The sequence below is a fragment of the Rhinolophus sinicus genome, chromosome 8 (assembly GCF_057876585.1).
Source record: "Rhinolophus sinicus isolate RSI-liver-muscle chromosome 8, RSI-T2T, whole genome shotgun sequence".
In the NCBI taxonomy this organism is placed as follows: domain Eukaryota; kingdom Metazoa; phylum Chordata; class Mammalia; order Chiroptera; family Rhinolophidae; genus Rhinolophus; species Rhinolophus sinicus.
Window position 1 is genome coordinate 15,369,462 of NC_142508.1, and position 22,221 is coordinate 15,391,682.

The 22,221-nt window shown below is 35.3% G+C and overlaps 1 protein-coding gene across 7 annotated transcripts in view; it reads right to left on the reverse strand.

Annotated features, from left to right (window-relative positions):
- MKLN1 (muskelin 1) overlaps positions 1–22,221 on the reverse strand; it is a 283,828-nt gene that overhangs the window by 22,426 nt on the left and 239,181 nt on the right. For all 7 annotated transcript variants that reach the window (XM_074315595.2, XM_074315599.2, XM_019751074.3 and 4 more), the window contains 4 exons: positions 6,987–7,134; positions 5,967–6,081; positions 4,240–4,379; positions 1,943–2,045 (listed from right to left, as the gene is read on the reverse strand). In XM_074315595.2, coding sequence (XP_074171696.1) covers positions 1,943–2,045; positions 4,240–4,379; positions 5,967–6,081; positions 6,987–7,134 — 506 coding nt within the window. The remainder of the gene's footprint in view (positions 1–1,942; positions 2,046–4,239; positions 4,380–5,966; positions 6,082–6,986; positions 7,135–22,221) is intronic.

The window sequence follows — 22,221 nt, forward strand, 5'->3', positions numbered from 1 at the left end:
AAGAGCAATGATTTCTTAAAAGGGAAGTGAAGAGCTATATGCCTTACTAACAAACACTGTAAGTATACATACTGGAACTGTCTCCAAGAAATTTCTTTCCCCCAAACAAAATCTGTTCACACATTTTTCAACAAAACGATAATCTTACAGACCAGTAATTCTCAAAGTCAGGATATTTTCAGTTTTCTGTTACATAAGAGCAGACAGAAGAACATCTTATGGTGAGGGTATTGGTTGAGAAAGTTTCTGAAGTGATTCTGACGCTGACACACATGCACACCATTTTAACTAACTTCTACGAGGCCATAGACCTCTTGATAGATAAAACTTTTAAGAAACAGAATGTAAGTCTGTGGCATACAAAATCATAATTTGAGACTATTGAGGAAAGGAGAAAAAGAGAACCCACTACCAAAATTTAAGAAATGGCTCTGTTTGAACTTGAGATACCTCCCTGTTCTGGTTTTTCCCATCAGCTTAGCTTTAAGAACAAACTGTCTTGTTTTCTTTGGCGTACTTGCAGCTCACACAGCTGAAATTATTTTCTTGGCAATATTCTGTTTTGTTTTGGTTTTAAAAAATAAGAAAAAATGAATGTTCCCGGGTTATAGCCATTTTAGATAGACTATGGAGAAAACACAAGGAAATCTATTTATAACTTTCAAATGCATGATCTAACAAAACGAACATTACTGGACTCTCTACAATTATGTTCAGTTATAAACCACAACAGATTAAATCAAATATTTTTTGCTACTCGGCAAAACTGGGGTAATTTCCCTTATTTCAAATAGTATCGTGAATTGACGCAAGGAAAGACAATGAACTGCACCCCTTCAGGGGGTTCTACAGGGTGTTCTGATGATTCTCCACCTCATGAAAAGTTGTGACCAAGATTGAGTAAGAGAAATAGGATTTATTTTCACAGTAGGCAACTCTGAAAGAGTATCTCTGTGCTTTGGTGCCAAGGACACGCAGGCTCTACTGCTGGGAAGTACCATGAACCTGGCGCCTGGAGTTGATTTGCTCTCAAATCTGAAACCTGTGTCAATGCTGAGCAGAGAAAAACCCAGCTTGACGCTGCTCTTACAAAGCTAAAGCAAAGCAACAACTAATAGAGAAACAGATGTCAGGGGCAGAACTACATACAATCAGCACCAATTCAGTGAGTGGAAGGTAAAACGGATTACAGTTCAGATGTTGCTAGATGAATCGTGAACAGAATGGCTGGCAAAGGGAAAAAGTGACAAAGGGAATCTCAGAAGTTAATAGGAAGACAGGCTGTAAAATCATGAAACTGGTTGCAGGTATATTCACACGCTGTGGAAAGGCAAATAATAAACAGGACACTGTATTAACTCTTCTGCTTCCATCTCATGCTATGTAACAAAAAAACTGAAAAGCAATAATCTGCTACAAATTTCTCAAGCTTAGGGACTACTGATGAATGGAGTCAGCCGCCTACATCGGTGGGACCACACTGCTACAACACTCATCTAACTAAGTGTCAAAGCAGCAAGCATTCCACTTCCATCAACCTCTCTTCACTTTCTCCTTACAGAGAGGGGAGTTTTCTTTCTTCTCTTAAAGGATTCTGGAGCATCCGCAGAAAAGTTTCTATCAAACCATTATGTAATCCTTGAGTAACTGAAGCATGGGACTATGGAAGTAAAAAGTTCCATTTCTTTCCCCAGAACACAAAACTAATTATCTCAGTTAAAACTTTATACCTGGGAATCCTTTTCTAAATGGAGCAAGGGTTTTCTGTGTGACTTCAATGTTCTATTACATGAAAATAAGCCTGCTCTATTTTTCTTCCATCTGCTCTGTGCCATTATTAGTGTCGTATTTTCCTTTAAACATCTGAGAGCAACATCAACAAATATAAGTTAGAAAGACTTTTTTTTAAAGCTCAGTTTCTGAAGTTTATCACCACTTTTACCTCTTTTGTCTCTTCTGGGTCTGAATGATCCACAGTTATATAAAGATCGTTTTGCAAATATTTCAGAGCACTAAGGGGATCCATTTGGGCCTTTTCTTCAAACCTAGGAAAGGTAAACAAGAATAATAACTGTCTGGAGTTATGAGAAACATCAGAAATGTCTTTTAGATCTGAAGCGAAAACACTCTGTGTATGAGGAGGTATTGTGAATATCTAAACAACCCGTGTTTGCAAATCCAGAAGTAAGAAAATGTCGGCAGTTGTGTTCCTAGACATTGGGTGAGAGCACTTCCTACCCTCCTCTTAAAACTAAGATAAAGTCAACTAGAAAACAGTAAATATGTCAAATAGTTTACACAACAAAACTGCAAAAAAGCAAAATATTTCATAAAAAAACAAGTAGAAATAAAATGAAAATACTTGGTTAGATTTGTGTGATATACTTTTTTTTCCACTGGAGGTGCTTAACAGATACTTTAGAAACAGAAAGGAGTAGTTTCTTTTAGTGAGTATCATTAACACTGATTAGATATTTTTAATGAGACTATTTCAGTGCCTCAGTCAGTAATGACAACAATAACAAAAACAATTGCAGCAGCTCATGGAGCATTTGTTACGTGCTAGACATTGTATCAAGCCTTTTACATATATCACTTTGTTTATCCTCAGAATAACTCTATGATAAGTTTTATCATCAATTTTTTAAAAACAGATGAGAAACTGCAGCCCAGAGAATGAATCTGGCCAAGATAAGAGCTTGTAAGTGGCAGAAGTAGACTAAAACACAGGTCTGATTCCAAAGCTAAAAAGGAAACGAGTTCTCTTTAAAAAAAAAAGTCTGTTGGGACTATTTATCTATTTAAATAAGATAATGTCCTTTTGTTGTGGCATAATGGTATATGGATTTATTTCTAATAAATTTGTATGCTTTTCAAATGTACAAGGAGAAAGAGAAGACATTTAATTTCATTTGGGAAAGGAAAATAATGAGCTTTTCACAATGGTGTTCAGGCTGATGGTATCAATAATTTCCTGTCTTTAGAGCTAATCTCAGTGAGAAGGTACCTGTACTTCAAGCAGAGCAAAGACTAGCAAAATAGTACAGCTGTCTTGTACCACATGATACCATGATTGTCAGCCAGCCAGACGCGAGTTTCTTAGGCAGAGGCCATGTTACTCTGTCATCTTGTCCACAACGAATTAGACCAGAGCTGTGGCACCTGAGCCAAAAGCAATCGTCTCAAGCTTGATCAGCAGTGGCCTGGTGGGGACATTGTCTCCAGGGAACCCTTTCTAAGAAGATACTTTCTCTTAGACAATCAGAATGTGACATACACAGGACACATAAATGGCAGACTAAACTCAGAAGATAGTAAACAGAAGACATGCGATGATAGATTCCTTCCTTTCTTTCCTTCCTTCTGCTCTCCCTCCCTTCCTTCCTACCTACCTTTTTATCTGCCAAAGCCAAACCTAGCTACCTACCTAAGTGGCTCTGTCACTTATGGCTGAGTGACCTTACATGAGTTATATAACCCATTTAAAAATGCCTCCATTTCTGCTTTTATAAAATAGTGGTAACAGTGTTTACTCCATTAGCTTCTTGTGAGAATAATATGCAGGATCTAGCACACAAAAATTGCTCAATAAATGGTAGCTATTTTAATCATTACTTGCTAACCTTCTCCTTCCAAACTGTAAATTTTTATCATCTAACACTGTCAGTAACTAAAAGGACAGGTACACTTCTCTACATTTTCTAATAGCTTATCACCTGCTAAAGCAAAAAGCAAACATCACTCAGGAGACATACATGAAAATGATTACGTGATTTTGCAATTAAATGGCAAAAGTAATGATGTAAAACTTTAATTATATTTGAAGTTGTATTCTGAAACATCAAATTATAAAGATATTTAGTCAACTATATCGTCACATTCGCTGTTAGGAAAATTATCAATCGGTCATGTATATGTCCATAATCTAGAAGTGATGTAACTTGAGGTTAGGCCTTGACTTACTTGATGATAGGTTTATCACCTTTATGGAATTTTTTCCCCATTATTTTAACAGCTGTAAAATTTCCTTGTCCTATATTTAAAAATTTTAGCATCAGTATCTATCTTCACTTTGTATTTTCCTTTGAAAGAGGAAATGAAAAGGAGAATAACAGGGCATTTACAGAAGTCATGATCTTCATAGTATTTACACAGTCATGTTACTAAATTTCCAAAGACTTAGGTAATACCAACAACCGCAGATAAATGTTAAAGAAGTTTCAGTGAATATTTTTATACCTGTGTTTTCTTATGAGGTACTTGCAATGCCTCAGTAAGTAATCTTTTGAAGGCCTACACAACTTCAGTGACCAGAAGTCATCTAATCTCATCTTTGGGGAGCAAGATTTTCCTGGATTCCCACCAAATAAATAATGCACCTAATAAAACAAACCAGATTTTAAAAAATGCATTCATACTCAAGAAACTACGTAAGCCATAGTAAAATTTCTCCATTTTGCTAGTAGTAACAGGTAACTTCCTCAGTCTTACTCTTATTAAAAAAAAAAATCAAAACATTGCATTTCTATCAAAGGCTTCTATTGATTTTTCTCAAGTCTTCATTTTACTTTAATTACTGTGGCTACTTCCTTCAATTACATTTTATATTAAAATAAGTTCTATTACCACAATTACACTGACAACGGAAAACATGAAACAAAAGCAATGATAGTGGGAAAATTAAGAAACGAAACCTCTGTTAAAATTGGAGTTGGGATAGCCTGCAGAAGTAGCTCTCACTCCCCACCATTGGAAGTCAATTACCCCATACTGGAAGATGTCAATTACAGACCCCAACAGGAAGAGAGCTACCTTTCATTCTCAAACAGGAAATGCAACTACTTTACTACCCCAGTAGGAAGAAGGAAAATTTTCTTCTTGAGCAGCAATAAGCCCAGCCAACTGAAATGCTGCAGCTCAGCCAATGAGAAGCGTCACCTGGCCGCTTATTTTCCTCCAGTGAACTTTCATTTTTCTTACTGATGACTTCTTGTCCCACCCTCCTTTCTAGAAGACTTCCATCTTGTATAACCCCTCAGAGTAGCTCTCTGCTTGCTAGATGAGATGCTGCCGAATCCATACATCATTTAATCAAGCCAATTAGATCTTCAAGTTTACTCAGTTAAATTTTGTTTATTAACAATACTAAGATGTTAATCCAAGAATAGTGTGCTTACCGCAACGAATAATGGGGATTATCAAGTTAATCAAGTGTCGATCGTAATAAAATATATATTTTTAAAAATGACACACATGTGGAATCACTGAAGGTGAACAGTAACTAGAAACTTTTCTAAATTTCAGCGTTGTAATTTTGCTCTAGGCTTAATGTCAAATATTAAATGGCACATATAATTTGTGAAGTAACTTTTAAAATATTATCCCATTATTCAAGTAATGCCAAAAAGAAATGTAAAAGCAATGCAATAATGAGTTCACTATTATATTAGTTACAGTTTTAGTGATATTCTGTACTTACACAAAATGTTAAAGCATTTTTTGAAATTTAAAAAAATTTATATTCAATAATGTTACAGAATAGCATTATTCTATCTATCCTATGGATGGAAATTCATTTACCCTTTAATTTGGGAGATGCTAAGAAAAAGAGCTTTTATCCACTCCCATGGTATCTTTTACCTAAAGGTCTCAAAGGATATAGAATCTAAATAATCATCTATGGCCTAAAAACAGAAATAATACAGGTTTTGTCAATAATTTACTATACAATTTGAGCCCAATCACTAAACTACCAGGAATTATGGACTATGAAAAAATGTTATTCTCTTAAAACAGTTTATTTAGGGAGAAATCATATTGAATAGCTGCTACATATTCTATTGAATGTGTGCTATGTATTATAACTTTTTAGTCAAATTCACTCAAAAGTAATCAAAAGCAAATATTTTGCGATTCTTTCAGATTGACGGTCATGGAAAATTTACAGGTCAATGCAGTCAGGATACCTTGTGTAACTCATCATATACAAGCTGGTGGGCAAATCTTGGACATGGTTCTTCCTCCTGAAGACTTTTACTTGGATTATCCTTTGCAGCTTGATCGTTTTTGTAGACGCAAGACCTGCAAGACATTGCTGTTAAGGCATTCTACCCTAGAAAGCAGCTGTGCTCATAATGTTCAAGAATTGTAGACAGCAAGTTAACTGCATGTCTAATTACCAACAAAACAAATTAATTTGTTTACGTCAAATCTTAAAAGTTCTGGTCATCCGCACAAAATAATGTGAATTGGTTGGAACTGAGTTCTCCAGTTCTTCTCATGTCCGTCAAAACCTCACGTAAGAACAACGCACCTTGTGTTAAGGGACACAAAGAGCATTTAGGAGGCTCAACCCAAAGGCTGAGAGAGATAATATCTATCAATTCACAATAAAATGGGAGATTGTTTTCATTTCTACTGTAAATAAAAATGAAAACATATTTAGAAAATAATCAATTTCTTAGTTGCTGAGCACCACCCCCTATTACTGAATGGAAGAAGCTCTCTGAAGTGCCTCTTTTCTAGAATATTCATTTATGCAGTAGTCACACGATGTTAGAACTAGATCCTCCAGGCCAGTGTTTTTGAAAACAAAATGTGTAGCACCAGCTCTGTGAGATGCTCTGTGACAAAAAGTCCTGGTTTGAAAATGCTAAATAATGCCTCTCCGCCCCTGCTTCATTTTTATAAAAACTAAGAATTGGGAACATTAAAAAACACATTGTTCTCAAGTCAGCAAAAACATAGACTAAATTACAATTTTTTGCCCCAGACTAGGAACCATCTACTAATAGAACAATTCATAGGTAAAATCCATTCACTGAACATCACTGTACATACAGGCACCGCTTCTGCCTTTTTCCCTCAATACTGACATTTAAATGTCTGACATCACAAATTCACATCAGCCTTCCCTCTCTCTTCTTTTGAACCAACCACCTCAATAAATGTCACGTTGGGATTGCAGCACAGACAAGGGCTCTTACCAACTATTCCTCACTATGTCGTAAATCCAGAATGAATTTCTGACGTTCTCTTCCCTCTTTTCCTTGTCTTTGCTGAGTCCAGATAAGACATGGATTTCATTCAGTTCTGGATCAATGGTTGCTCTCTGTGTGAATCCTGTCATTGGAACTACAAATTGAAAGAGAAAATAAAATGACAATATTCATATTGAATGACAGATTAGTGCTCCTCTGTGAAAGAGTAATACATCCTTACCCTGCTCTGTGTCCACAGAATTTATGTTCTAACATTCTATATAACTTTTATGTTAAACAACAAACAATTATTTACTGCCTTCTCTCTACTCTGGCATATAAGCTCTACAAGGACCAAGGTTGTTTGGTTCACTGTTTTGTTTCTAGTGCCTATAATAGTGAATAATGCCTGACATGTAACAGTTACCCAGCTATCTGCATAAATCAATGATAACTACCAGAATAGAGCTAGAAAGACGAAAAAGGTAGGAGGTATGCAATGTAATCATTTTTTTTTTTTTGAGGGAATGGGCAACACTTTAATTAACTGGTTTATTATCTGGCTCAGCTCTAATTTAACAGTAGAGATAAACTATTCAAATCTTGACCTGGAAAAACAATATCTGACAAAAACTGAAACACAGGTTTGTTTAGTATGGTCAGAGTCATCATCTAAAATTTTGTTCATGACATACAATGAAGTGACATAATTTCCAAGAAGAAAAATTAAACATTTTGGGGTATATATCACTTTGTTTTCTGAAGTGATCAAACTCCCCCAAGTTAATAACGTTTTATTTTTCTAAGAAATCCATTAAATGAGTGATAGTCATTCTGCACTATCCAGTAATTTGAAAACATCGGTATGGCAAATGCAAATTATTTTCATCATTGTTATTTGGAAATATTAGTTGAAATATAATGTTATGGCACACAACTAATTGCCGTGTATTTAAAACAATGTCATTGTTTCAACACCACATTTCTTGTAAGTGAACAATTATCATAGACTCAAAAAGCTAACCAAACATCAAACTGAAGTATTTCAATCAATCCAGAATACTATGGTAGGAGACGCTAGCCACATTGATCTTCATTTGTTTGCCTTTATCTACTTTACTAGGGCCAAATCATCCAGTATCTATTCTTTCCCAGTTTACCTTAAATTCAGGTGTCCTTTTACATTCCTATTCAATAAGTTTGCTTGAGATATTTTAGACTCTCCAAATGTATTCCATAGTAAATATATTAAGAAAATCACACACACACACACACACACACACACACACACACACAATACATAATTTGTATGTATCCATACACAAGTACATTTATATTTATATACATACATACATTGACCTAATCTTAATAGTAACCTCACCCCTTGGGTCATAGTCGTTAGTGGTTAAGTAAAGTCTGGTATTTTCTTAATAAGGCTTGGTAAACTTTCAAAAGTGCCAAAGTTCTGACCTATGTTCCTCAGATAACCTTGGAAGAAAGATAAAACCATAAAGAAATGAAATAACTTTCAATAATAGGCACCGCTTTTGCCTTATTGGAAGTGGAGGACATAACTTCCTAAATTTATTGCACTTACATTTCTTTATCCCATTTTATCTTAATACTAAGTTGTTGTTTTTCTTTAAATACATTTTATTGGGGAATATTGGGGGACAGTGTGTTTCTCCAGGGCCCATCAACTCTCCAAGTCGTTGCCCTTCAATCTCGTTGTGGAGGGCGCAGCTCAGCTCCAAGTCCAGTTGCCGTTTCCAATCTTCAGTTGCAGGGGGCAGGGGCACAGCCCACTATCCCTTGTGGGAATTGACCCGGCAACCCTGTTGCTCAGAGCTCACGCTCTAATTAACTAGACCATCCAGCCGCCCTGCTTTCTTTTTTTTAAAGATTAAAAATAGTACCTCTTTATTATATTTTATTTTTAAAAAATTTTTTTCAGTTACACTTAACAGTCAATATTATTTTATATTCGTTTAAGCATAGTGGTTAGACATTTATATAATTTATGCAGTAATCCCTCTGATTAGTCTAGTACCGACTTGGCACTATACATAGTTGTTGTAACATTACTATGTTCTCTATGATCTCACTTATATGTGGAATCTAAAGAACAAAACAAACAAACAAACAAACAAACAAAACAGAAACAGACTCATAGATACTCATAGATACAGAGAACAAACTGATGGTTGCCAGAGGGGGCGGGGGTTGGGGAACTGGGTGAGAAAGGCGAAGGGATTAAGAAATACAAATTGGTAGTTACAAAACAGTCACGGGGAATTAAGAATTCTATAACATGGGTTGGCAAACTATGGCTTGATCAGGCCTACTTAGTGTCAAACGAGGCCTCCTCCATTCATTTACATTTTGTCTGTGGCTGTTTTCACAGCAAGGCTGAATAGTTACAACAGCAAAGTTATGGTCTGCAAAACTGAAAATATTTCTATCTGATTCTTCATTGAAGAAGTCTGCTGAGCTTTGCTCTATAATCTTTTAAAACGAAACAAACTGCTTACCTTAATAAGGACCCAGTAAGGAAATGGAAATTTTTGAGTGGAATGGACGTCAATGGAGAGAGAAAGAAATTTTGAATTCTATAAAGGAAGGTAGAATCTTCAGAAAGGGGATAAAAGGAGTATTAGGCTGAGGAAGATGTGGAATAATACGGAAAAATAAAAAACCAAATTTTACATGCTTCCTTTTGCATGTTGTCACATTTTGCCTAGAAGCATCTTAACAGAAAAGAAAAATGACAAGGGTTGCTTCTCGAAAAGAGAAGCAGTGGGCAGGTTTACAATACTCAGGGAGTTAAGACTACCCTGTTAGCAAAATATGTGCTATAAAGTATTATAAAAAATTACTTTGATTACATAGCATACTTTCCCACTTTTTTGATCTTTTATATCCAATATGCCGCTTACTCTGCACAATGTTGATTCTGTCTCCCAGTTATATATTCAAATCTATTACTGGTTTTTTGAACAACTTTATAGCGGTATCATTCACATACCATACAATTCACCCATTTAAAGTGTATAACTTGGTGTTTTTTTATACATCCTCTGAAAAAGCATCATCAAAATCTGATTTTAAAATGTTTTCATTTCTCCAAAAGGGAACCCCATATCCATTAGCAGTCACTCCCCACTCCCCCCTTTTCATGTCCCCACTGAGTGGCTGCATCATTTGACATGTCCAACAATGTAAGGTTCTAATTTCTCCACACCCTCATCAACATTTGCTATTGTCCATCTTTTTTATTATAGCCATCTTAGTGAGTGTAAAATGATACCTTACTGTGGTTTTGATTTGCATTTCCTGAATAACTAATGATGTTAAACACCTTTTTATGTGCTTAACAGCCATTGGTCATCTTGTTTGCAAAAATGTCTATTCAAATCTTCTGCCCATTTTTAAATTGGGTTATCTGTTCTTTTATTACTGAGTGTTAAAAGTTCTTTCTATACTCAAGATAAAAATCCCTTGGGGCGGCTGGTTGGCTCAGTTGCTTAGAGCGCAGCACTCATAACACCAAGGTCACCGGTTTGATTCCCACATGGGCGAGTCAGAGGCGCCCTCCACAACTAGAATAAAAAACAACGACTTGACTTGGAGCTGATGGGTCCTGGAAAAACACACTGTTCCCCAGTATTCCACAATAAAAAATTAAAAAAAAAAAAGAAGTTCCTTATCAGATATATGATTAGCAATAATGTTCTCCCATTCTATGGTTGTCTTAATACTTTTTTAAATGGTATTCTTTACAACACACAGGTTTTCATTTTGATGAAATTCAATGTATCTATTTTTTTCTTTTGTCATTTGTGCTCTAGTATTGATTTTGTGCGAGCTAGAGTTAGAGGGACATAATAACTCATTATAAGGCATAGACAATTAATATGCTAAGTGCCTAAAACAAGACATTGATCTTCAAAGCAAAAAATAAAAAATTACAGGCAAACGAAGATATTAAACCACTGGGTTCAATATTGGTTTCACATTTTCAAGTTATTTCACTTCAACAAATCTTTAATCTTTACAAATGCTAATAAAATTCTATTGGGTGTGAAAGAAATGACTGTCTCGAGAGAATGCTCTCTTTTTAGCAGTATTAGCCTCAAAGCTCTCAAAGTATTTTTGTAACAGTATCCCTATTTATAAAAGTAATTTCCAACTTAAAAACATCTGTTTGGAGTTATTTTGCTTATAATATAGAAATCAGATCTGTGTATTCAATAGGTTTTTGAAAAGTAGACTAGGAACTTCAACACCAATAAGTATTGGAAACGAAAGGGGATGAAAGAAAATCTTGTTTTAATTTAGACTTTCCTATTTAACTGTGATTTCATGTAAGAAACTTTTTTGGAACTCAATTTTCTCCTTTTAAAGTTGAAAGGAGAGCTAGACAATGTACTGGGTCTCTTCAAAGTTGAAATTTCTGTTGTTAAGCTAAAACTCAGGAGGGTGATAGCAGTGACAGGAAAAAAAGTTTCAGTAATTAAACCGGTGTTAGTGTGCAGCATGGATACGCAAAGTGAGAGACTCTTGAGATACAAGTGATACAGGAGGCTGTTATGCTTATAATGGAGTGAACTGGAAGAAGGTAGTAAGGAACTATCATAAAGAATCACTATATCTACGAAATGGTTATCATCAGCACAAGAAGGGTTGATATTATGTCATAAGCACACACAAAAAATCCCTAGACTGACATAACAGAGGCAAAGCTTAGAGCAGAAACTTATGAAAAATAAGAGTAAAAACGTTTCACTGAATTTTTTTGAAGATATCCAAATATTTTACTTTAAGAATACTCAAAAGCTAAATTTCTCAAGGACAAAATTTCTATTAATCCTTATATTTACAGACCCGTATAAATATAATTTTTATTGCATACATGAAGGAAGGAAAAATGTCCCTTTCACCAATCTTAGGACTTTTACCTTTCCTAAATTCTAGGAATTTATCTTCATTATACCCTCAATTATTTCACTTTGTTAAATTTTATTTTTCTGTCCTTCTGAAACTGCTCTTAAGATGTTGGTATTTGTACAACTCTTCTCCATACCCTTTGGTTTTTCTTTTATATTTTCCATCTGTTTATCTTTTTTTCCTTTCCTGCTTCTTCCTGGAAGAGTATTCATTCTAATCTTTCAACTAATTAATTCATATCCATTCTATTTATAATATTTGTTGCATTCTTTATTTCAAATATTTTTTATATCTAATATTTCCATTTGGTTCTGTTTTTGATATTTGTATCTTATTTTATGTTACTAATGTGTTTCCTTGTATCTTTCCCTATATTGATCATGTTTGTTTTAAATTCTTGGTTCATCTGCTATAGATCATATATGCTGTCAATTTATTGATTTCTTTGGAGACAGTTGTAATCGTCAACTGTATAGTTATAATATTAGTCTGTGAGGTAATGTTTTTCTGAGGAGCAGCTACCTTTCTGTTAAGATATATTAGGCGGGACCAAAGGCGAGGTCTTAACTTCCGCGAGTTGAAGGAAAATGGAGGGAAAGAACCATCGGGTAGTGAGGCCTAAGCACGAAGAACCAGTGTATCACTTCCACTTACTATCACCCCCTGCGCAAAGGTTTCATACCTTTAAACCCTTGAGGGAAGTACAAGCTAGTCTCCCTGGCCTTGAAGGGTAAGGAAAAGAAGAAATGAATTACTGAGAATGGATGGTCAGTGCACATGTTTTCATCAGTTCTTAGCCCCAGTAGGGTTTCTGCATTTGTCATAATGTTGTTCTTTGGATTCCTGCACTAGTGCTATGGGGTACTGCTGCTAGTTTCTGTAGTGAAGGAGCAAGAATCAACTCAAGCTAATTTAGGGGACAGACTGTCTTCTGTCTCATTTAAAGAATTCCTGAAGACTAGTTGCCTCTCTTTATTTTTCCAGGGCTGACTTTGGGGAAGAGAATCAGCAGCCTGTGTTTGCTACTTTGGCAGAAATACTTTCCATTTTATAGTATTTTATATTGTTTGATTTCCACTTTATTAATTATGCACACTGCATTACTCCTGTAATCACTTATAAAAATAAACACTGGTTGAGCAAAAATGGCATTATCAAAAACTAAAAAGACCTAAAGATCAAAACCAAGAAAGAAGCTTTCATTCTAACATAAATATTAATACATCTTCTAATTAATTTTCTTCCCAGGAAGAAAACAAGGCTATCTTTTTCAATTTAATAGATTCTAATGGGTGGTAGAAGAGGGAGGGGGATAGGAGAGGAGATTTGCAACATATAATATTTTAAAAGCTTTTAGATTCAAATGCCAAAAAGCTTGATTGAATGCCAGGACTCTTAACCAGTCTTTATAAAATGACTCACAAGGAAAAATTAATCAAACAGGTCAGTAAACAAGATCATATGTTAACCATGAACACTCTTCGAAAAGACACTTGTCTGAGAAAACAGAGTTAAGAACTATACAACAAACAACTACTACTGCCAACCTATTTTTTGTCTTACCAGAAAATTATAATAATAATCCTTCAACTCGCCTATTTTTTCTTTAGCATCTTTAAAACTTGAAATAGTACAGCTAAAGAGAAAATCAAATAAAATACTTAATCTGAGGGTCTCAATCACATTTTTTTTCATTATTTTTCTTTGGTTTACCCAATAAGGAGAGATTTACCAGAATTTGTAATATAAGGAAACCCTATATGAAGGATAAACAGCTAGAAATATTTTTGAGTCATTTTAATTCCTGAGGAAGATACATTATTGTATTAATTCATGAACTAATCTGAACTCTCTTTTTGTTTCATGATCCATTGCACATATTCATTAATTTAGTTGAGACACACGAAAAAAATAATTCTCAGAACTATCACAGAAATATAAATTTAATAAAAACAGCTTTCCATACATTCTCTATTGGTTAGTATATTTTCAGTTTCAAGTAACAGAAAATCTAAATAATAGTGGATTAACATATATGACAAAATTTTGCAAGTAGACATTTCTAGGGTTATTTCAGCAATTCAACCCAATCATGGGGCAGGCTAACATCCCTACAATCCTCTTGGCCTTCCTCCCATTTTTGAAAGTTGCCCGTACCCACATTAAGCATCACTTCCTTTTACAGAGCACACAAAGCAGGGAGAAAAAGAACTCTTTCAGCATCTGTTTCTTAGGATATTTTTTTCTCAAATGTCTTCCAGAAGACTTTCCTTCTGTCTCATTGGTCAGAGGAAGGGAAAGCAAAATAATCTGGCAAAGGATAATAATGACTGCTTGAGACTAACCATGCTTCATCCCCTGGGGCTGGGCCACTTGCCATTAAACAAAACCAAGGTTTGGTTAACAAGAAGAAAGGGCCAATGGCTATCTGGTAGGCAACCAACAGTGTCTACCACATTCTCATCTTCTAAATTTGGGACATTTTACATGTTAAATGAGGCCCTATTAAGCTCCAATGATAACTCTAGCTTACAACTTCTTTTATTTTACCTAAACCTGGTTCCTACCACTCATTATTTACTTTTTGTAAAATTCCAACTAGCTTTTAACACTCAACAATATAGTATCGATCTATCCCAGCTGTATTAAGCTACAAAGAATTCATCTAACTGAATAGATCAACCATAATTTATTTAACTGGTTACCAACTGATGGAGAATTAAAGGTTGTTTCCAGACTTTTTACTCTTGCAAACAACAGTGCATTACATATTTCTGTATAACATATTTTTGTTTATCTGTACAAGTATATGAGAAGAAATAAATTCCTGGGGGGAAAAATGCTTAGCTAAAGTGTATATGTATTTTATATTTTAATTGACACCAAGATTCAGTGAGTGATCTTTTAATTTACGTTTTTAAACTTATGAATGAAGCCGAGCATCTTTACATAAGTAAATTTATTGGCTATTTATTTTTTTCTTTGAACTATGTATCATGTCACTTGCCATTGTTCTACTAATCTTTTTTACTGATTTGTAAGAACTTTTTATTTATAGTAGGGTATTAACCTTTGTCTTAGTTGCTGCATTGTCATTTATTTGATATGTAAGTATTTTTCCATATATAATTTTTTAATTTGAAAAAAAAAAAAATCAAACTTCATCTTTTTTTTATAACTTTGGGGTTTTGTGTCATGTTTGGAAAGGCCTTCTCCCAATCCTAAATTATTAATCAGATTTATAATTTTATTTTTTGAGTATAAAACTTGGGCCTATGGAGCATTTATTGTGATATATAGACATCAGAGACCCAGAATTGACTTTTTTTTCCCCCACCAACGCTCAGTGACATCTTTGTGACATTTATTGCATAATCCATTTTCCTTCTCAGTGGTAATGCCACTTCATCATATGTACTTGGAGATATTTTTATATAATCTGTTCTAGTCCATTCCATTAATCTGCACAAAATTGTAGCTTTATAAATATAAATTGTAGTGTTAATACTACTTCATTACCTTTCATTTTCAAAACTAGTTTTCTTACTTTAGTGTTCTTACTTTAGTGTTCTTATTTGATGTTGATTTTACAGGTGAACTTTAATTCACATTTACTATCAAATGACAAATTTTATATTAAAAACATGAATACTGTACTTTGATAAGCTTGTAACTAGAAAAAACACTCCTGGGGAGAGTGGAAGGGGAAAATGATGGAAAGTTATTATTTCCAATAATGTTGAGAGGAAAAAAGTACACAATCCAATTTTATCAGAATGGCACACCAAATGTAAAAGATGGTGAATCGAAAGCAATGAAGCCGAGTTACACTGAAAATATGTACTACCATTTCCTACCTCAGTTAGCTAATCTATGTTAACAACAGCAAATCAGCAGCTTCAGAATCTTCTCTGTAGTGCTGAATTGGCCTTATTTAGCTAATTGGTAAAAGTCTAAAATGGTCAAAAACATAAAAACTTTATATATGTTAAAAAAACCCCACAATGTCAACAAGCAGAATGCACACATTCCCAGGGCTGAAATGAAAATCAGCAAGATTTTGCTTTTAAGTTTCATGAAAATATGTTTATAGATAAATCCGATCTTGCAGACATAACTAACAGAGCACTCATATGTTAGTTTCACAGCATGGTAACAGCAGAAGGGAATAAAATTTAACTGTCAAAATTTTGGAGCTAGATGAGGCCTTAAGATCAACTGGTCCAATCCCCTCATTTTCAGATGAAAAATCAGGTCCAGAGAAGTTGTACAATTTTGCCAAAGTTGCAGAGGGATGAGTGGCAGTCCCAGATGAAGAGACCAAGTCTTCTGATTCTCAGTTCACTATTCTTTCAATTATACCAATCTGCCACTATGGTTAGAAAAGAATGGAATAAACAGTGGCAGACGTGGGAACATAAAGTCAGCAGAATTTAAGGGGCAAAACAAGTAAACACATATTTAGAACAGAGATCAGGTTGTAAGAGCTCTGTATCACCAATGTTTGACTTAGCATCTGGCAAATGATGAAGACTCAATATATTTGCTACCTTGAATTTAATACAGATATGAGAAAGTAATGCTATTATAATAGACGGAGTTTCTATAGCAAATGATAAAGCTCTGGTGGTATGACAGACTACCTTCTAAACATAATTTTCAATTAGTGTTAAATACAGACCTTACATATGGGGAGTCTGCTAAACCCCTTGTGTTCACAGACTTATTGCCAAAAGTTATTCAGAAATAAACCCAAATTTTAGATGTGCTGAATTTTGATGTAATTATGTATGTGTTAGACACAATACTAATAAATCCCTTCTTCCTAAAAGCTGCCAACCCACTGATTTAAACTATAATTTCCTTCTGAGGGGAGCATACAATTGCTATGCTCTAGTTAAAAAATAAGGTTGAGGTTTCTTTAGCTCTTCAGATGTTAAATCTAAGATAATTCATTTGAATAATTATAAAGAGCAACCATTTAAAATTTTATAGTATCTGACAAAATAAAAAATTATAAGAAGCAGCAATTTTACAATTAGATATATCATCTCTAATTGGTGATCTCACTAGTTCAAACAAATTTCTTCTATGATTTGAAACAATCCAATTTGAAACTTGCATCATAAATGCAGTTTTAATCAAATAACCCACACTACTGAATCATAGATAAACATAGTAATTATATGTTAAGTCCATCTCAAATTATAGTAATTAACTGTAGTAAAAAAGCCTTAGAAGAACAGCTAATAAATAGAATGTTTAAGTGAGCATCCATGTAAAAAATAAAATTGGTGTTTCTAAGAATATTAAATAATGTGGATATTTAAACAGTACCCTGTCTTGTCCTTAAAAGGACTTCTAATGGCTTACAAAATAAGATGAACTTACATTTAAATGGACTTTAAAAAACAAGGTAAAAGTAATTCAATGACAGAATAGTACATTATACTATAGTTCTGACGTGGGGCTTTCTGATTGGTCTAACTAAATCCAGTGAAAGATTTTTTTGGAGATCTAAAGTACTTTAAAGACTGAATGCTCTTTAAGAAATCTTGAATAAAGTCTGTGCATTTCAGCTGAGCTTTTCACAGGTTTTGAAAAGCACAGTGAAGATTATGTTGACAGATGAATACCTATGTAGAATTATGTTAACGACTGAGGTTAGAACCATATGCTTTATTTCCTAACCTGGGCTTGAGGATTTAAGAGAATTTCATGAGACAACGATTTATAAGCAAAAATCTGAAAGATGAGCACAGGTTAGCTACCTTTTGAAGGTGAAAGGGAAGAGCGATTCAGGTGGGCAGAATAGCATGGGCAAAAACCCAAAGGCAAGAAAAAGTATTCTGTATACAGAGAATTAGTACTCAGCAGTCAGGAAACCAGTAACTGGTGGCAAGGTGTGCGGGTGGATACCAAGAATGGGGCTGAAACTAAATAAGCTGCGGCATATCGTTAAGGAGTCTGTGAGTCAGGCTGAGTTTAGACTAAATCCTGAGAACAAAAAGAAACAAAAGATCTTAAGCAAGGAAGAAAAACCATCAGGTTTGTATTTTTAAAAAACGCTTTCTTATCTTATTAGCACTAATCGAAAGGAAAGCCTGTCAGTCTTCTTCCTCTCTATGTGCAACTGTAAGCTCCATAAAGATGGTGCCCTTATTCACAGCTGTATCCCTAGTGCTTAGCTGATTATCTGGCATCTACTAGGTGACCAGCAAATATCTGTTGAATAAATACTAAAGCACATGATTCTGCACTTAACTGGGAACACATCAGCTGCTTGCAGTGCGACAGTGGGTTGAGCAGAGGGAAAGGGTAACAGAAAGAAGGCTAGACCCAGAGGCCAAACAGGTGACGACAGCCTAAAGTGGTGAAGGGGCAATAGGACTAGAGAAGACGGAAGTAACACAGACTTGATAGATCAGTGAAACTGACATACTACTGTGAAATCTGAGGTGCCGACAATAACACCAGCCCAAACTAGAGGGTCCAGCCATGAGCAGGGACACTCATTTCCTTACACTTGTGGTCACTTACAGACATGCACGCTAAGGCTGAGACATGAAGTAACTTGCCCAAGGTTACTGTGGCTAAGGACTGAGATAGACCCTGGAGAGCTAGAACAGTGGTTCTCAATCCTGGTCACTATCAGGAACCCCTGGGGACGGGGACTGGGGAGACAGAGAGAAAAAGAGGGGCATGGGGAGGGGAGTAGAAAATGAAGAAGGAAAGAATGGGAAGGAAGAAATGCAAAGGAGGAGAGAGAGGGAGGGGAAGCTAGGAGGGAGGGAAAAAGGGAAGGGAGGCAGGAAGGAGGGATGGAGGGAGAGAGATGGAAAAAAAAAGAAAAATGAAAACAATTTTAGTTTCACGCTGATATCCCAATAGAGCCACTGAAGTTCCACAATTCCAAGTATAACTGTAACAGGAGGTTTAGGTAGGAAAATTTTCCAAGTACAGAAGTTCTAACCAGATGCTCAACTGCCATAAAAATCCTCAGTTAAAGCACCCATTACACATATTGCCTTTGGACAATGAAATTTATAGGCATACTGTCAAACTAACCACTTGGAAAATATGTGTCTAGACAAAAGAGTGGTATTTTCAAAACTTAAATCAGATCAAGACTCTGGCATTAAACCTTTCAATAACTTACTTTATTTAGAAAATAAAATCCAAACTTCTTGCATTCGTGCAAGGCACTGAATAATCAGACTCAACTATTTCTTTAACCTCATTTCATACCAACTTTCCCCATCTCAGTTTGCACCAGCTCCAACCATTTCTGGAGCATGCGAAGTTCTTTCCAGCTTTGGGACCTTTGTACTTGCTCTTCTCTCAGTTTTTAACATGGTTCTTCCTAATTCTCTACTTTTTGTCTCAAATCTTAAAAGATTACCTCCTCAGAGATGGTTTTCCAACCGACTCTATCTAAATAGGACCTCCCGTGTTACTCATTATCATAGCATCCGATTTTTTTTTCATAGTACGTAAAAGGCAACTGCAGGTTTCTGTCCACTAGAATGTGAGTCCTTTTTGAGAGGGGATCTTATCCCCCTGGTCCATAAAACATACTTGGCATATGAAAGGCACAGAAATATGTTGGGAGGAAGGAATGAAGAGTGTCAAACTTAGATGCTAGTAAGTGACAACAAATATTATTAAATTAATAAATGAATTTGTTTGCACTGTGGGATAACACACCATAAATCAATTAAAAATTAAAGAACGTATAGCAGAACTAGTGATTCTGATTTCACAAAAGTGGATTACAGAAGTAATTAGGAAATGAACCCACTTTTTTTTTTTTTACTAATACCTCTAGTCCATGGTAATAAAAATAATAATGATGAAAAAAATGACAATTTAATGAAAAATTTTAAAAAGTAGACTATAAAATTGTGCTAAATTTAATACAATTAATTAAGTTTTAAAAGACTAGAAGGAAATACATCAAAATGTTAACAGATTACATCTGGTTTGATACATTTTCTTTTTGCATCTTTCTATATTTTCCAAATTCTCTACAAGGAGAGTATTACTTCTATAATCAAAACAAAATTGAACAAAAAAGAACAATTATCACACTTTGCTGGCTCTAAAGCTATAACCATAACCATGAATGAAGCATTACACTGATCATTTTTTAAAGTCTTCAAATGATAGTCATTAAAGCCTACTTATTATAATAGTGAATTTTTTACTAATTCTTTCCACTATTACTCTTTGCCATTTTTTTCTTTCCATCTTGTGAAGCAGCTTAGAATGGTGGGAAAAAAACCTTTGCACTTGAACTTCTAAATCCCAGCTCTATCTATTGTTGGTTGTGTAATGCTGAATATATTCACTGAGTTCAATGTTTCTCATCTAGTAAAGGAGATTCACACCACCAATTAGATTTCATCAAGTGCCGTGCTTAGGGACTGGCACACAGTAAGAACTAAACAAAGAGTAGCTACTGGAATCCATCAGAATATTACCTACTAGCTTTATTTGTCAAATCATTACTATCTTCACTACCATTTACAGAACTACGTTAGGATTGTAGGGGAGAATTACCTCTCTCTTCCTGGTTATTTTAATTTTTGAAAAGAAGACATTTTGATGACATTCAGGACATCAAGGGTAATATGATAACAGCTCTCATGGCCATTCCAGAAAAAGAGTTCCAAAATTGCTCTGAAGGGTGGATTAGGCGCTGGCATTTGGTGCATAGCTTCCCAAGGGGAGTACTTAGAAGGTGACCATAGTGTTATTCAGCAATGACGTATGTAGCACTTTTTTCTAGTATTAGTTCATGAACTTAATTTCAGACCTCGTACGTATGTTACAAAACTCAGGTTCAGTGCCTCTTGCTGTCTGTGATGTCAGAATATTTCTCTGCGTCCCCAAATGATGTAGGGGATTTTTGAGTGAGTGAGAGCCGGGATCGTGTCTCGTGAGACCGAAGAACGGAAGCCCAGCCCCAGGAAAGGCAAAGAGTTTTGAAAAGAGGATAGTTTAGTGAAAGCAAAGGGTCAGAGCTCCCGAGCGGGAGGGGGTCCCGAATGGGGGTGCCCAGTGACTGAGGCAAAAATTCTTACTTTTATACCTTCCCTTACCTGCTTGGGGGAGGGGGCTGGAGCCTTCTAATGGAATTCATCTATTAGATTTGTCCTGTTTGCCCATCCTGAAGGGACTAACCCATTACTATCTATCAGATCTGCTCCTTTGTCCTGCCAGAAGGGATTTGAGATTATTTATTAATCTCAAGGTGTATTTTTATGCCTCTGTCCTGGAGTGGAGGAGACATTCCAGGACCTGGAGTTTCAGAATATGGCTGCTTTTTTGTTTATTCCACCAGGGACCTTCTTGTCTACCGAAAGACATGCTAACTAACCTGTCTCATCTGAAGAGCCCAAAAACTCGAGTGACAAGGGCTGGTAAGGAGGAAAGCGTTTTTTATTCTAGATGTCGGCAGCTAGATGTCTAGAAAAAACCACTTTCCATGAACTGAGAATGATTAAGAGGTTTTATAGGCAGGTAGGTGGGAAAGAAGAAAGAAAAGTGGGGTCATCATTCGGGTCTCAGGGCTGATAGTTGAGAAATTGCCTTCTGGAGATCTCCTGAGGCCTCAGGTCTGCTTCAATATAATGTTGTCTTAAATTTATCTTTATCTTAAATGTTTTAAATTTATCTTTATCTTAAATGTTGTCTTTAAATTTATCATCCATGGCCAGAGTGCTGTATGTGTCATCAGCAAAAAAACTGCTAGGATGTTGCCTCTTGATAGGTATTTTAATGGCAAGTTAGAATAACTCTTAAAAGCTAGAGGAAGTCAAAGATCAAATCATATGTCTCCACACTATCCTACGGTAGCAGAAAATAAATGACTAAACAAACAAGACAATTTTAGAAAGGATAACTAATGTTATTAGTCATATATTTCTTTCCACATTTCTAAATATGCTTAAGCTGCTATCTTAGACATCACCTACTGACTCTGTTGTAGTAGACGAAGATTTTTACTACACTGACTCTTACCTCCCGACTCCTGTCACCCTACCCCACCCACTGAATTTTTTGTTAAATTGATTGCAGTTTTTGTATTACGATGATTAGAGAAATACTGCTCACCATAATAGAGCCAACAAATGGACTGTGACGATGTCCTTATAAAATTTTTTCTTTTCTTACTAGGTTCCTATCTTTTGCACCAGATGGTATTTACCTATTCACTTTTTATTCCAAATGCTCAGCTATACCTCCTGAGTCTACTTTTACCTGGAAGCCTCTTTTGCTGAGGTAGAGA